We start from the raw sequence: 16,948 nt of genomic DNA, 5'->3' as shown, positions 1-16,948 counted from the left end.
CCTCTTTCTTCTAGGTCAGGAGGTTCTCTTAAGGAACATGAACTTGTTTTTAAAATATTTTGATAACTGTATTTCAATATACCTTTGTTTCCTTTGTAATCCTATGTATTTTATTTTATGCAGTGAAAAATATTCTGAAAAGAGGTTCATAGGTTTCATCAGACTTTCACAGGCATTCATGACACAACAAAGGTAAAGAAACTCTGTAGTCTGCCCTACAACAATCATTCTCTCCTATCCCCACTTATTTACCGGTATGCTGGCTCCTCCCTAGATGCCTATACACATGTCCCTAGCCTAAAAAACAACAAAAACATTCTTCTCTAGACCTGCTGTTCTTTCAAGCTATCACCCAAAATCTCTTCTTTTCAATGCTAAACTAATATTTGTTCCTTCTAGCTTCTTCACCACCCATTCACTCTGCAGTCCCTACAATCTGCTTCCTGACTCCATCACTCTCTTGTAATTGGACTTTCGAGGTTATCAGTGATCTCTTCACAGATAAATTCATGGTCTTCTCTTAGGCCCCATTCTCTGTGACCTCACTGAAACCTTCACAACAATGGTAATCATTCCCTCCTCCTAGATGCTTTCTCCTCTCATGGCTTCTGTGACTCTTCTGATTCATTTCCCATTTGATCAAGTGCAAATTATTGCATCTAAGCCCCTATTTGCTCATCTGTAAAATGGGGATAATAATACCTGTTATATGTACCTTAATGCGTTGTTCTGCTCAACCCAGACAACACACATAAAGTGCTTTGTAAACTTTAGAGACCTATACAAATGGTGGTATCATCACTGCGATCATTTCTTAGCCCTGTATTATCATGAGTGTTCCCCAACACTATGTTCATTCTCTATATACTCTTCCTGTGTAATCTCATCCACTTCCATGGGTTCAGTTACTTCCTTTATATTGATAATTCCCAAATCTATACATCTAGCTCAGTCTCTCCTCTACACTTTAGTCTCATATCTCTACCTGACTGATGGATATCTCCATTTGGATGTCCCACCACACCCCAAACTAGACATTATTAAAAAACGAATACTTCATCTTCTCTCTTCCTCTTCCTACAAACCCCTGCATTTTTTTTGGAGGGGTAGAAATAATATCTTCCAAGTTTGAAATCCTAAGAGTCATCTTGGACCCCTCTCCTTTATTTCACTATTGCTGATTATTAGATGGGTCATGTATTGGCAGTGGATGAAGAAGAGCAGGACATGCAATAAGGAAGTCCCGAGTTCAAATCCAGCCTCTTAGCTGTGTGACTCTGGATAAGTCATTGTATCTCCATTTGCTTTAGTTTTCTCAACTGTAAAATGAGCATAACAACAGTACCATCTCACAAGATTGTTGTGAGGACCAAATGAGATTATATTTGTAAAGTGCTTAGCACACTGCTTGGAATATAGTAGGTACTATATGAATATTCATTCCCTTCCCCTTCAGGTCAATTCTCCCTTTACAAAATCTTTCACATCTATCCCCATCCATCCACTCTCACAGCCACCACCTCACTTCAGACCCTCATCACAGCCTTCTAACTACCTCTCCGCTCTCCAATTCATCCTTCATGTAGTTACCAACACCACAATGATGTCCTTGTATACAACAGGTATTCAAGAAATTGTTGTTGAGTCAAATTGTAGGTAGAAACATATGATGCCACCCAGTCTTGGTACATTCTTTCCCCAAACCTCCAATTCTTTCTTCTCTCCCTTCCCCTTTTCCCAGACCATATGTATAAACATACACACACTTTGGATATGAGGACTTATATTACATAGAACATCTAGAACCTTTTGCTTCTGCTACTTATTAAGATAGGGACCAGAATGTTAAGGAAAAAAAGAGATAAATCAAAAAGAACAACTAGAAGGGATACACCTATTAGACTTTCCACAGTTTTTTTTAAACCCTCCAGACTTTGTTACCATTGAATTTTAACAATCAGAATGGAGTATTCTTTGTATGGCATCTAAAACCTCAGTCATTCAATCTCTACTCAAACCTCTCCAGTGACAAGGTAACTCACTAACTCACATAGATGCATCCATTTCATTTTTTAAATAGTTTCTAAATGAATAGAAAATCCTTCCTGATAGTGAGCTTAAATCTGTCTCCCCCGGCCTCCATTACTCTGATTAATTCTAGTTTGAATTTTGACCCAGAGCTGGGCCTAAGACCTGCTACAGTGGAACTATAGTATCCTCTGATGGGGCACATGATTTCTGGGAGTGTAACCTAAAACTAGGTGGGCGTCACTGGTTGTCAAGGTAAAAGGTTAGTTCTTATCAATTTTCCTGTTGTTTAAAACCCTTAAGCTTCCCCTCCCTCACACCCAAATTAATTGTCATTTAGTCATATCTTCCCCAGCTGGAAGGTACAGTGGATAGAGTGCTCAGTCTGAAGTCAAGAAGACCTGAGTTCAAATCCAGATTCAGACACTTACTAGCTGTAAGACCTGAGCAAGTCTTTTAACCTGTCTATCTCATTTTCCACAACTTTAAAATGGGGATCAAGTAGGTACAAAATAATTCTTGTTCCTTTCCTCCCCATTCTTTACTTGTACGTGTCTATATATTTATTTCCATGAAACCCTATTTAGATCTTATCATTTAACATTATCTGTCCCTTCCAATACCTATGTTACGTTCTTAGCACATATGGCTATTAATAACAATGTAGGGTGGAATATGATCAAAGACAAAGATTCTTCTCCATTGAGGAGTTTGCTGTATTTAAATCAAGGGTGTTCTTTCAATTCTATATGAACACAGAAGCTGAATACTTTGCTTTGACTCCAAAGATGTCCTTCCATTATCCTTACTGGACTCACACTGACCCAATTAATAAGCCTCCATGAGCCAAAGATACCTTCTGGAATATACCCAGTTAGATAAGAATAAATGCCCCACTTCTCTTCCCTCTGGGTCACCTCTGACCAACCAGAGTTATTCAAGTCTTCCTTGCTCTCTGTTTTGCACACTTCTCTTTCACTCAATAGCACAGACCATCACAATACCACTTCCCCCTACTGGGAAAATGAAGACTGTTCAAAATGGCGGCAGGTGAATAGTCCTTATGCACCACTTACTCATTCATAACCAGATCGGGAGCGAAACATAGCAGGCTGCCACTCGCTTGTTTGTATGATCTCCATCCTAGTGCAAAAGACATCAGGAACATCCAGGAGTACTGCAGCAGGGTCATTTGGTCATCCAGGTGCAAGTTTCTGAAGCCTAAAGTAAGACCAAATCAAAGTGACCAAAATGATAGCTTTGGTGTCCATAGATATAAGATATAACCTTTCATGATGCCTAGTTATCATCACCACTTAATTATAGGTAACAGTGGGAGAGGTATAAGGATTTCATTGGTAGAGGAAATTTCTTGAAAAGGAAACTCTATCTACCAATGCAGGTTGGCAACTTCTCTGAAATTTATATTCCTAAAGAGTTACATAGAGCACTGATTGGTTAGGGGACTTGCACAGTAGCAGAAGTAGAAAAAAATTAAGTATTAAACAGTGTCACCTTTAAATTAACTCATATGTCACACTCAGGTCTAACTCTTGCCCCTAGCCTTCTACCCATTTAACTCCATGTTTATGAAAGATGCATTTCAATCTCAAATTATTTATCCCATTACATTTATTGTCCCTTCCCAATCACCTTGCATCCAAATATTTTAAGGATTAAAAAAATTATCTTAATTTTCTTCTTGTGGAATACACATAAGGGCTTAATTTGTCTAGACCTGTGATTTCACAGGGATGAAGAACTCCCAGGATGGAAAATCCTTCCACAAAAGTAGATCACCAACCTGTCTGCAGCTTACAGTGTGGCCTGGGGAGTCAATGATTTGCCCAGAGTCACAGAGGCAACATTAACTATGTGTCAGAGGCAAGACTTGAACTCACTTTTTCTGACCCCTAGGTTAAGTCCTCTATCCACCATGAAAGAGAATCATTGCTTCTCTAAGGCAATAACTAAAGATATAAGTAGACTGACCACTCTGTGTTCCCTCATGGAATGAAAATAAATTCTTTTAGATATTCACAGCCTTCGTCCCCTGAACACTGCCTGGGGTAACCTGATGGAGTGAGAGACCACCACAGGGCAGAGGACAATATAATAGGGTGGACTTCTTTGGTTCCCTGTTGTGTCTGCAGAAAGACTAGGTTCATTTTCTACACCTGGAAAAAATACAAGAAGGCAAGAAACAAACAAAAAAAAGGAATCTCTAATCTTAGATAATTTATGCAGAGTTCCAAAGTTGGCAACTTACTGGATTCTCACAACAACCTTGTGAGGTTTTATAATCATCCCCATGTTACAGATGAGAAAATTGAAGTTAGAAGAGGTCAAATGGTTGCTCTAGGTCACACAGCCAATAAATGTCCAAGGCAGGATTTGAACTCAGCTCATTCAGACTCTAAGTCAAGTACTCTATCTACTGTGCTTTTCATTGAGAAAGTTGTTAAAATGTATGATTTTCCCATAAAGCCCTCAAGCCTACTAGGTATAGATATTTTCTTTCAAAAAAGAAAAGGCTATCTATCTATCTATCTATATCGATCAAGCCATCAATAGATACATCTATACCTATAGATCTATGTCTCTAGTTCTACATACAGATCTATCTATGGGCAGCTAGGTAGCAGAATGGATAGAGAACCATGCCTAGACTCAGAGTCCTAAGTTCAAATCTGGTCTTAGACACTTACTGGCTGTGGGACCCTGGGCAAATCACTTAATTCAATGTGCCTCAGTTTCCTCATTTGCAAAATGAGCTGGAGAAGAAAATGGCAAACTACCCCAGTAGCTTGGTCAAGAAAACCCCAAATTGGGTCACAAAGAGTTGGACACGATTGAAACCTGAAACAACTGAAACAGATCTCTTTACTTCTATATATCAAGCAATCAACTGATCTATCTATATCTATAGATCTAACTATAGATCAAGCTGTCTATAGATCACGCTCTCCTCTTACCTGGTATTGCCTTTGCCCATTTCACTGCTGCAATCACTTGTCGCCCTCCTAACATGTTAAGTGTTGACATGATCCTCCAAGTGCTATCAGGCACTGTACTGTCATATCCTGAATATAACACCTCCGGCTCAATGACCTCCAGAAGCGACACAAGAGTTGGGGTGAGCTGTGGCAACGATGCAGGAACCATCGTTTTGTTGACTGGACTTTCAGAATTCTCTCTTGTTGCCGTTGCATTGGGTTGCTGAATTCCTTTAATTTTCTTCTTTGTCTTTCGAGCTGACAGTTAAGAAAAAAGAGGTTAAAAATAAGTTTTGGAAAATGACAACAACAACAGTGGTCACCACCACTACCACCAATAACAGTAATGGCCTTCTTTTCTGTAGCACCTTACAGTTTAAACAGCTACTTCCTCACAATCACAACATCAATGCTAATGATTCCTATTTCACAGATGAGGCTCAGCAAGACTGAATAATTTGTCCAAAGTAATATAGCTTGCTCCAAATCTGAATGGCTCTTTCTATCCAGTTACACTGATTCCCCCCTCCCCACACCCCCTTTTTACACTTTTCTGAGCTGACTTCTCTCCAAAGGTGAGAGACACACTCTTAGGTCTATTTAGTTCCAGTGCTAACATAGCACAGAAGTCATACACCCTGAAAGAAGAAAAGAAGGAATGAAAGAATGCTCTCCATCTTCATTCCTGCCCTGGCATGCAGCCAGTGGGGTCAGCCATATGTAACAGATGCTTTCTTGTGAAAAAAATGTATGTGTAAATCCAATTTCATTAACATTTAACCATTTCAGTGATTTATTTGGTAAAATGCATTTTTACTCCTCTGCCTTTTAAATCTGATTATTTCACATCTGGCTTGTCATAGCAAACTATACCTGTATGAAAAACCATCTCTAATTCTTTTTAGGAAAATTCTGTAGATCTTGCCTCCTGTGTGCTATTCTATTCAACACCACTCTCTCAATCAGGAGGTTCTACCTTAGAGCTAAACAGAATCACACATTTTCCTCAGTAAGGGAAAACATCTCATCCAATTACGTAACTCCTCTTTCCCATGAGGACAGAGGAATATTTGCTTTCTACAGAATTATGTCTTCATGGTAAAAATGCGATCTTCCAAAACATTTGTTCTATGTGTGTCCTCAACAAAATGCTACATCTTACAGGATCTCAGTTTTGGAAGAGACGTCAGAGGCCACATGCGCCAAGCTATACCCAGAGAGGTATTTCTTCTATGACATCCACTGCAGGGTTATCCATCCCATGCTCAAAAGACCTCTAGTGATGCACAAATCATTACCTCTGGAGGGATTTCGTCCTTTTTTTGGATAGCTCTACTTACAAGGAAATTTTTCCTGATGTTGAGCCCAAATTTGACATTGCAATTTATACTTACTGCTCTTAGTCCAGCCCTTTGGGGCCAAGCAGAGCAAGTCTCAGTCCTCTTCCATGTGACAATCCTTTAACTTATCTGAAGACAACTCCCATTCCACCCTCTACCCCCATCTTCTCTTCTTCAGGCTAAACATTTTTTTAAACTTTGGTGGATCTATGATCTCACAGGATCATAGCTCTAGAGGAAGAAGGGATCTCAAGAGACCATCTAGCTCAATCCCTTTGTTTTACAGATTAGGAAACCTGGGTCTTCAAAAGTTAAAGGACTTGCCCAAGGTCACTCAGGTCAGAGGTGGGATTTGAACTCAGATCTTCTGTCTTTAGAACCAATATTTTTTTAACTACACCTCAAATGTGCAGGAACTCCTTCTGCCAATGCAGATCACAACACTTCTACACAGCTTATTTCAGGCATTCTTGTACCTGTCTTTTTGTAAATCCTCTGTCAAACATCTACCCAACATGCCAGAGGTCTTATTTTGTATTATTACTATTATCAGGGATTTACCACAAAGAATGTAAGCAGCTATTATGTGGGGATTTGTGGCAGTCCCACCCTCCCTGTTGTTAAGGAAAGGGAGAATCTAATAGCTCAGAAAATATTTTAAACAGAAGACTGATTGAAGAGAGGTAAGAACTAAGAAAAAAATCTCATTTTCTTAGTAAATTCTATTTGATGCTTCTATAGCAAAGATGAAGCTCCCACACTTGAATATATATACTGTACAGTTTTAAAATAAATGTCTGTAATGACTAAGAGACCAATATTTAACAAAAAGCATGTCAAGATCTTTAAAATTGTAATGACTGTTACCTCAAAATACACATGGAAACTTCTTTGTTCATTTTGCCCATCTTTTTCTGGGGTGAGTAAACCCAAGTAAGCTGTGTCATGTGGGGATTACGGCCCATATGTACATAGTAGCACTTTATAGAGCTGAGTTCATTTTGTCCTCTTGGGATACCAGGAGAAACGAACCAAACTCATCCTGTCATAACATTATTTTAGGAATGTCATTAGTTAAATGCCACAAAACCATGCTACTCAGAGGGAAAAAAAAGTCTGATGACCTAAAGGCTACCAAGAATTGGAAAATGGAAAAAAATAGTATGCAAAGTGGCTCACTAGCATACTTCCAAAATATGATGGTCTGTCAAAAGTGTGGCTGTCAAAAAATACCTACCCCTGCGAGCTAATGGATCTATATAGATTCATAGAAAGGAGACAGACATCTATTTATTAGACACCTACTATGTGCCGGGCACTTGATAAATGTAATCTCATCTTTTTATATATTATCCTCACAACAACCCTGGGAGGTGGGTGCTACAATTATCCTCATTTTCCAGTTTAACAAATGAGGCAGAGAGAGGTCAAGTAACTTGTCCAGGGCCAGGCCATTCCACTAGTAAGTGTCTGAGGCTGGATTTGAGCTTAGGTCTTCCTGATTCCAGATCTGGTACTCTCTCCACTGTTACCATCTAGCTGCCTGATAAGGTTTTCAAAATAAAGCTACAAAACCATTATCTATTTTCAAGGAAGAAAGTTTGTCATTCTTTCTTCTTTTTGAGTCCAAATGTTGAATTTTGTTCGAAACACCCCAAGGGGATGGGCTGTGTTCCATGAAGGAAGCATATGTGCTATTTTAGGATATAATTTGCTACAGCAAAAGCTTGCTTTAACAAGCATTGTAGCACAAATCTTAGTTTACTTAGGTGGACCTCAAGATTGTCCAAGGTGGGTATCACAACACTGCAAACTTCTTAGAGGACCTCATTATAGTACTTTAAAAAAACCTATGATGTTGTTCTGAGATACAGTCCTCAAAAGGCTCCGGTATCCTTTATTGTTCTGATCCTATTCTTATATATAAATACATAGGCATATAGGCTGGTGTATATGAAAATACTAAAAAATATATCAACCGTAGCTTTTTATTCATAAAATTAAGGACTACAAAACTCAAGGTGTTTTCTTTTAACCTTACATATAAAAACATATATGTGTGTGTTATATGTATGTATACACACATATCCACATATACAACTAAACTCCATCATTATTAACCTCAGTTTTCAAGCACAAAATACATTCCTATTCACAAAGATAAATAAATCTTGACAGTTGGTTAGCATGAGACACCACCCCTGTTCTATCCCCCATTCCCAGTTGCCCCCATATGGCAACCTACTGCTTTCTTGTATATCATGAGTTTGTTAGACTTTGACACATGCAAACCCTAGAATCAGAGGGCCTCTGAGCAGCACCAAGGGCCCTTGCACGGAATTTCAAAGTTTTGACTCACTACTGTTTACTTCCAGTTTTTTTTTTCTGAAAAATTCCTCTGTAGGAGAGTAGCAATGAGAAATGCAGCAAACTCCCATCCATAAAACTCCTCCAAAAAGACCTAGAAAATTCACCAGACCTAATCCTGAAGGGGAAATTCAGAAAAAAATTAAAGTGAGTCCTTTTTTTTTTTTTTTTGCTTTTTGGAGGGGGGAAGGTAGGGCAAATGGGGTAAAGTGACTTGACCAAGGTCACATGGCTAGTTTTGTGTTAAGTGTCTGAGGTCATATTTGAACTCAGGTCCTTCTGACTCCAGGGCTAGTGCTCTATTCACTGTGCCACCTAGCTGCCCCATCAAAGTGAGTCCTTTGTCCAGCCCAGGTAAATATAGGGAGATAGAGAGAGATGTCTGCTGACATAGGAGACATGCTAGTAGTATGTAGTAGTACACTTCAGTGCACAGAAGAGGCTGTATACCAGGGGAAGAGGAGGCCCCAGACCTATACCATGATACTGTGATGTGGACAAGTGCCAAATGGCTAATTTGTTGCTCACTACCTAGTTCTGGGTCATGTGGGGACCTGTGTATGAAGGTGATGTTTCTGGGTAGGCAGTCCCAGTAGAGGAGTGACTTAGACCCCAGGGACAGAGCAGGATCTTAGTTCCAGCATCTAGTTCAACCTGAAAAGAAATAATCAGAGCCAAAATCCCAGACCAAAGAAGCTACCATTCTATCACTATGTACCAGTAGAACACCCTGGTTGGCCAATAAGGGCTAAGTTCATCAGCATTCTCTTGTTCTGAGTGAAATCTAAGTCAGGATCTTGCAGTGCTCAGATCAGAGTGGAAAGGGTGTGTCTGTGGGGGAGCAAGAAACAGACTTGCTCTGTATCAGATAACTTTGGAAACATTCAAAGCTTGCAGTCCATCAGCCTGTTCCTGAGATCCTGGAAAAACACAATACTCAATATCCTAAAAAAGCAGCAACCGGACCAACTTAGACTTTCCTTCCAGAGTAAGCGAGAGCCCAGCCCCAAGATCAAGTCTGAAGTCAGGAAATAGGATGGAAAAATAAACAAACAAACAAAAAAGAACTCCATCATAATGAGGTATTAGGCTGGCAGGGACACTCAAAACACAAACCCAGAAGAGAATGATTCCATCTACAAAAAATGCCTCAGAGAAAAATATTGGCTTGAGTACAAAAGTTCAACTAGAATTCCTAGAAGATATGAAGCAAGACTTTAAGAAAGAGTTAAAAAGTGTCTTTATAAATGAGATGAAATCACTTGAGAAAAAAATGGAAAAGAAATGAGAGCTACAGAAGAAAAAAAAAACTGGAAACAGAATTAAGAACCTGACACAAGAGGTACAAAACCTGGCCCAAGCAACAAACTTCCTGAAAATGAGAATGGACCAGATAGAAGCCAGTGACTCCATGAGACAAGAAGGAATATAAAAAACAAAGTCAAAAGACTGAAAAAAGGGAGAAAATGTAAGATATCTCAAAGCACAAACAACTGACTTGGAAAAAGATTGAGGAGAAAAAAACCCAAGAATCACTGGACTACCTGAATGCGATGACAACAATAACAAAAACAAAAAGATCCTAGACAGCCTATTTCAAGAAATATGAAAAAGAAAACTGCCCAGATCTCTTGGAACCAGAGAGAGAGAGAGAGAAGTGGAAATAGAAAGAGTCCACTAGCCACCTTCGGAAAGAAACATGAAATGAAAATACTTAGGAACATCACTGCCAAAACCCAGAGCTTCCACGTCAAAGAAAAAATATTGCAAGCAGCCAGAAGGCAAGAATTCAAGTACTGAGAAGCCACAGTCAGCATTATACACAATTTAGCAGCTACCATTATAAAGGAGTGGAGAACATGAATATGATTCTTGAGAAGGTAAAGGGTTTATAGTCAAGAATAACTTATCCAGTAAAGCGCCAGCCCTGGAGTCAGGAGGACCTGAGTTTCATTCCGGCCTCAGACACTAAACACCTCCTCTCCCCCCCCCCCCCCCACAAACTAGCCGTGTAACCTTGGGCAAGTTAATTAACCCTAATTGCCCTCCAAAAGGCAAAAAAAGAAAAAAAATAACTTATACAGCAAAACTGAAAATAGGGAAAAATGGATCTTTAACGAAATAGAAGACTTTTAAGTATTCGTGATGAAAAGCCCAGAGCTGTGAAGTTCAAAGACATAATAAGGTAAACATGAATGAACAGTGATAAGTGATTAAATAAGGACAAACTGTTTTCATTCTAATATAGGGAGATGATACATGTATTCTCTCTGAGCCCTATCATCATAAGAGGTCATGGAGTCTAATTAAACTAGGCCCGGGGGTGGTTCTGTTATCTCTAGATGATCTTAAGAGAAGAATGAAAAGAGAAGGAAAGAGGAGGACATTGAGTGGGAGGAAGGGAAACAAGAGGTTAGGAAAAATTATCTCATATAATTAATATGTACAAGTAGACTTCTATACAAACAGGGAGGAGGGGGTGGAGGGGAGCAGCTGACACTTCAACTTCACTCTCATCAGAACTGGTTAAAGGAAGGAAGAACACATACACATATGCAAGCTGTGAATAGAAATGTATTTGTTTCAACAGAGAAATAGGAGGGAAGGGGGGAGAATTAGAGAAAGAGTAGATTAAGGGAGGGATTAGTCCTAAGCAAAACAAACTCTAAGGATATAAAAAAAATCTGTGGCTCTTTTGAGGTTGTAAAGAATGAAACCTGAGAGGGTACGCATAAACTACTGAATAGATGAACAATTCAGAGTACGGAAATGTGATGTAATACTGTTGCTTTAAGAAATGATGAAGGGGATGGTTTTAGAGAAACCTAGGAAGACTTATATGAACTGATATAAAGTGAAGTGAGCAGAACCAGGAGAACAAATTGCACAATAACAGCTATATAGTAAAGGCAAACAACTTTGAAAGAAATAGAAACTCTTAGCAGTCTAATGACCAAATGAGTTTTCAGAGGACTAATGAAACACTACATACTTCCTGAGAAGTGAAGCACTCATGCAAAATGAAATAAGTACAAAAAGGCCAGCAAAAATAATTTGTTTTGATTGTAATGGGGTTTGTTTGCCTTTCATTCTCAAGTGGGGAGGGGGTCAGGTGGAAGGGTGAGAGGACAGATTTTTGCTGATTGAAAAAATAAAAGATTTTTTAAAATGCCTGTGTTGTGGGTCTTATATCTCCCACCTCCAACCCATTCACTTATCCCTTCAACCTGCTAGCTGGTTGTGTTCTCAGAGAGGTCACTGCTGCAACTGCTCTTAGGGTTCTAGGGATAATCTTTGTGGGTATCTGCCCCCACCGTTAGAGCGCTTAAGTCCTTACTTGTGTGCCTTCTATTAAGAAACCAACTAGCTGATTCAATGACCTTTTAACAAAACCATGTATTTAAACAGTAAGGAAAGAACAATAGCATAACATTCTATCCATAAACTTGGAATATGCTCTGTCAGCATTCCCACCCCTCTCTTTTTAGTATTAGGATATGCCATGTTTTCCAGGGCTAAGGCCCAGCAAACAAATTGTGCCCTGAGCTTGGCATAACAACAATCCTTTGCGCCCACCCTCTAGATGAATCCTGTTGCAGCAGAACTCCAGAATTATTTCCCACCAGCCCCAAGTGGGCCCTGGGCTTGGACAAGCCCCTGCAGGAACCACATTCTGGTCATGAAGTCCTGCTTTGAATCAAACTCGCCTCATTGTTGCTATTACCCCCTCATTGCTATAGCTACAGTTCCCTGTATTCTTTGTCTGGCCACTGCTATACGTACCAAGGCTTGGCCTCCCTAAAGTAAGTCTCCTCAGTATCAGACCAGACCCTGATACACACGTTTAGTTTCCCTCCTCCACTAGAATGAAGAAAGCTTTTTGCTCATAACCATTGTTAGCTCTTTGGTTTTACTTTATTTTTCACAGTTAACAGTTGCTGTGATTACTTCTGAGTTCTTTGGTTTTACTTTATTTTTCAGAGTTAACAGAGGGTGATGTATAACCTCTGTGGCTCTTTGGTCATTTCTTTTCAGGGTATGACATATTCCATCGATGTATATGGTGTCTGTGGGGGATAGTAAGTACAATCTGAAAATACTATGTCAATGGGTTAACATGTAAAGGAAACATGTGGCCACAGGAACTCATAATTCTGGAACTGTGAATCTTAATGGCCTTTCTCAGGGACTGAGATCATGTATGGCTGTGGCATCAATGCTGAACCAGGGGGATCTGTTATGCCAGGCTGCTCTGTGGGAGCCGTGCAGGACTGCTTTGCTGCAAGGTTGCTCATGGCTTAGCTGGGCTACTTTGCTGTTGGGTTATGCCATTTTTCTTCTGGAGGGCCGAGCCACTTGCTCTTTCAGAAAGGGTGAGCAATTGGCACCTGCAGAAGCTTCTCCAGCTGTGCTTTTTTGGTTGGGTCCTAAGGGATTCCTACATCCCAGGTGGCAGATAGCAAGAACTACAAAGAGGTATATCTTTTCTTTTAAGTAGCAGGTAGTATTACAGAAACACAAAATTTCTCTCTCACCACTGTCTGAAGTCCTTTATTAGACCTACTTTTTCTGGTTCAAGGTTGGGTCTGCTCATTGAAGACCTCGCTTTAGATGACTTAATCTTCATCTCCGCTAGCTAAGCCACAGGCAAGCAAAGAACATTTGTTCAATAATCACAAAACAGTTCTGGGGTTCAGAGCTCCCTGGTTATAAACACTAGAGTTTTCCATTGGTAATATACAAATGAGCTGAGGAGACCTTGTCCTGGATGAGTGCATTGTCTTTGTGGGCAACTTTATTACTGTTTTCATATACAAATGTCACATTTATTTTTGTCTTTGCCTCTTTCCATCAGCACAAACCCTGAAGTCTAAAAAGGATGTAGTTTTAATTCTTTAAAGTATGGAGACAATTTTTTAAAACATAGACCTCTTCCATTGCTTTACTTAACTTAGGGCAGGACTTTCTAATTTGGGGGCATAGGGACTGAAAAAGGTTGGGAACCTCTGCCTTGATAGAGGAACATGTTTAAGGTCATAAGACCTAGAACAGGAGTGGGGAACCTGTGGCCTTGAGGCTACATGTGGCCCTCTAGGTCCTCAAGTGCAGCCCTTTGACTGACTCCAAATTTCACCATGACCTAGAGGGCTGCAGGTTTCCCACCCCAATCCTAGAATCTGAAGACATGGCTTTGAAGTCTGGCTAGTACTTATTAGCAACATGATTTTGGGCAAGTAACTTAATCTTTTAGTTTCTGTTCCTTCATCTATCAAGTGGGGATAATAATACACTACATATCTCTAAAAACTGAAATGAAAAATTTAAAAAATAGGTAAAACTAATGCTCCTTCTATAGGTGCTGGTGGATATTTGGAAAAGTCATTATTCTTGAAAGGAAAGTCCTTTGCAAATATTTAAGGCATTATATAAATGTGAGCTGGAACTAAAATTTCCTTCAACTTTGGACAGCGTCTTTCTACACAGGAATGTCTTGGAGAAATCCACTGATTTTGAGTTCTTTGGAAAATTATTTGTGTATGTAGGATGTGAATTAATTCAGTAGTAGCCATCAGAATTTCCTAATGTGAAATCATAGTAGCGAATTAATAGTTTTGGGCAGGGTTTGCCTGAAAGCTCGTTGAGAATAAAGTGATTATCCAAGTTAAAGTAGAAAGACCAAGATGAAACATTTCAGGGATGAAGAGAATGCCACTGTGGTAGGAACAAAAAGGTATTAAAAAAACCAATCTATGACAAAAGACTGAAGACCTTCCTTATGAAACCTCCTTATTCCCTATTTGGACACAGTATAGATACCGTGTTAAAAATTAACCCCCTCTAACACATAACTGTTACCCCTTTACACGACTATTAACATAAAGACTGACTAGCAAAGACTGACCAAAGAATGTAAGTTTCTTAAGGAAAGTTTGGTGGAATTCTAATTTGAAACGTCTATTTTATTTTTATATCTGTAGTCAAGCACAGGATTTACCTACGTAGTATGTAATTCATGAAGGCAGCTAGGTGGTCTAGTAGATGAAGTTAATGTGTAGTCAGAGTTGAGTTCATAATCCTGTCTCAGAAACTTACTAGCTGTATGATCTAGGCAAGAAAATCATTTCACCTCTCTCAGTCTCAGTTCCTCACCTGTAAAATGGGGATAATAATAGCACATCATCTCACATGGTTGTTGTGAGAATCAAATGAGCTAACATATCTATTGCAAATTTAAGTCATTATGTTATAATTATAGATAAACACTTGTTGAATTTATTTAAAGAACAAACACACCTTGGCAGGAGAGCTAGTACATGCCAAGAACAGTAAGTTAGCAATATCTATCAATATTTGCAAAATCAAAAAGGTCCCCTGTGGATCAGGAAGTCCTTTCCCCAGTTTAATTTGCTAATTGACCTACTTAGTTTTCCCAACAGTTACATTAGGTGGGCAGCTATCTTTCTACTTGAAAAACTTAGAAGCAAAGTCAGTCACAATATTCCAGTTTTGAACATCTAGGTGTTTGTTTTTTATTGTCAAATCCTTTAATGTCATCAGCGTCCTGTTGGGGACTCAGGGTAAAAACTCCATCCAAGGATACAGATATGCAGATACTTTAAATTTTATCTTCTTAAAGAGTTGGTTCCGGTAACTGAGAGGTTAAGTGACTTGCCCATAGACACTTGTCTAGTCTGTATCAGAGATGGGATCTGAATTCAGGTCTCTGGCTCAAAGGCCAGAACTCTTTGCCCTGCTTTTTCTAGTTCAACAAGGTCAGAAGGAGGTGTTTAGGTATGTCTTTCTGATGAACAGTCCTGTACTTTCTATTGATGTTGAGTATAGGGTTGGAGTGATTACATGATTGACTGATAACTTGCTTGGCTCAAATAATCTGAGGTGTGTCTATCAGTTAGGAAGACAGAATGGTTTGTGGAAGAGCTTTTGCCTAAAAGTCACACTTCATCAACCTACTTCACGTTTAATAAAGGCCACCTAAACCCCCAAAGAGAACACCAAATCAGTTGTATTGTCCTACTGGCATTATTTGTTATTTCTTTTAAATACACAATTAGAATCTGCTAATGCTAAATATTTTTCCACAGGAGAAAAATGCTTGTTGTATACTGCCTTGTCTGGTGGGGTGGGGGGCGCACGGGGGAGGAGCAGCAACTATATGGTTTCTATGTCAGTTTTACAATGCGGAGTTATACCCTTCTGGGTATTACTTGACATCATTTTGAAAGCAGGGCTCCTTTTAATTAGATCATCACCTAAATGATATTAATGCAGAATAGAGGCCATTTTCCAGGGTAATTTTTTTCTCTTTGAAATGTTTTACCAAATAAGTTCAATCAAGAAATCATTTAGTTGATACGAGGTATCACTACGTTCAACAAATTCTAGGTATGAGGGACTCCTCTGGGGATAATGAACTTTTAAATCTCTCTCCTCCATTCTCTCTTTTCCTTCCTCTTCTCTTTCATTCCTCCCCTCCTTCTTTGTCCCCCTCTATTTTTCCTTCTTCCCCTTCCTTCTTCCCCTTCCTTCTTTTTTTCTCTTCATCCTGTCTCTCTCCCTCTCTTCTTCTCTTTTTCCCTCTCCTCTCTCACTCTCCCCTCCTTCCCTCTCCTTCTTTCTCTCTCTTTTCTTGTTACATTTGGGCTAAGCCTATTCACTGAAAAATGTGAAAATAGATTGTACTATGTTCTAGGCATGGTACTAATTGTTGGGGATATAAGAACAAAAATTAAACAGTTCCTATTCTCAAGGAGCTTGTATTTTATCAGGAAGCCAATATGTGCATATATAAGTACATAAAAAAATAAATTAAAAGTAAAGTTCAGTTTTTTTGGGGGGGGGGTGAGAGAGGGCACTAGCCCTGGGGGAATCAGGAAAGGTCTTATGTGGGATGTGGTACCTGGGCTACCCTTTGAAGGAAATGAGGGATACTAAGAGGCATCAGTAAGAAGAGAGTGTCTTCCAGACATGGGGGGCATTTTGTTGTTTAAAAATTTACCCCTTCAGGTCAAAACATGATACAGCTTTCATGGAAGTCAGATATTATTACTTTAACAAAATGGCGGTGCAATGATGACCTATAAAACTACAGGCTATTTTAGCCCAAGTCCTTCTTGTCCACAGTTCCAGTAATCCTTTGATGCTCCCCCCCAGTGCCTTCTCACTATTCTTTTTACTTGTGGGGATAGTTTGGTGCTA

General features: G+C 39.3%; 1 protein-coding gene across 4 annotated transcripts in view; it reads right to left on the bottom strand.

Moving 5' to 3' along the window:
* The window catches only part of NR3C1 (nuclear receptor subfamily 3 group C member 1), a 141,503-nt gene that overhangs the window by 17,730 nt on the left and 106,825 nt on the right, over positions 1-16,948 (bottom strand). For all 4 annotated transcript variants that reach the window (XM_069102695.1, XM_069102694.1, XM_069102693.1 and 1 more), the window contains exons 5-6: positions 5,004-5,282; positions 3,105-3,249 (exon numbers count right to left, since the gene is read on the bottom strand). In XM_069102695.1, coding sequence (XP_068958796.1) covers positions 3,105-3,249; positions 5,004-5,282 — 424 coding nt within the window. The remainder of the gene's footprint in view (positions 1-3,104; positions 3,250-5,003; positions 5,283-16,948) is intronic.

Source organism: Petaurus breviceps, unplaced genomic scaffold (genome assembly GCF_028583685.1).
Source record: "Petaurus breviceps papuanus isolate PSGF00001 unplaced genomic scaffold, PetGlider_PUasm1.0 551, whole genome shotgun sequence".
Lineage (NCBI taxonomy): Eukaryota > Metazoa > Chordata > Mammalia > Diprotodontia > Petauridae > Petaurus > Petaurus breviceps.
This window is presented reverse-complemented; position numbering and strand designations above follow the sequence as displayed.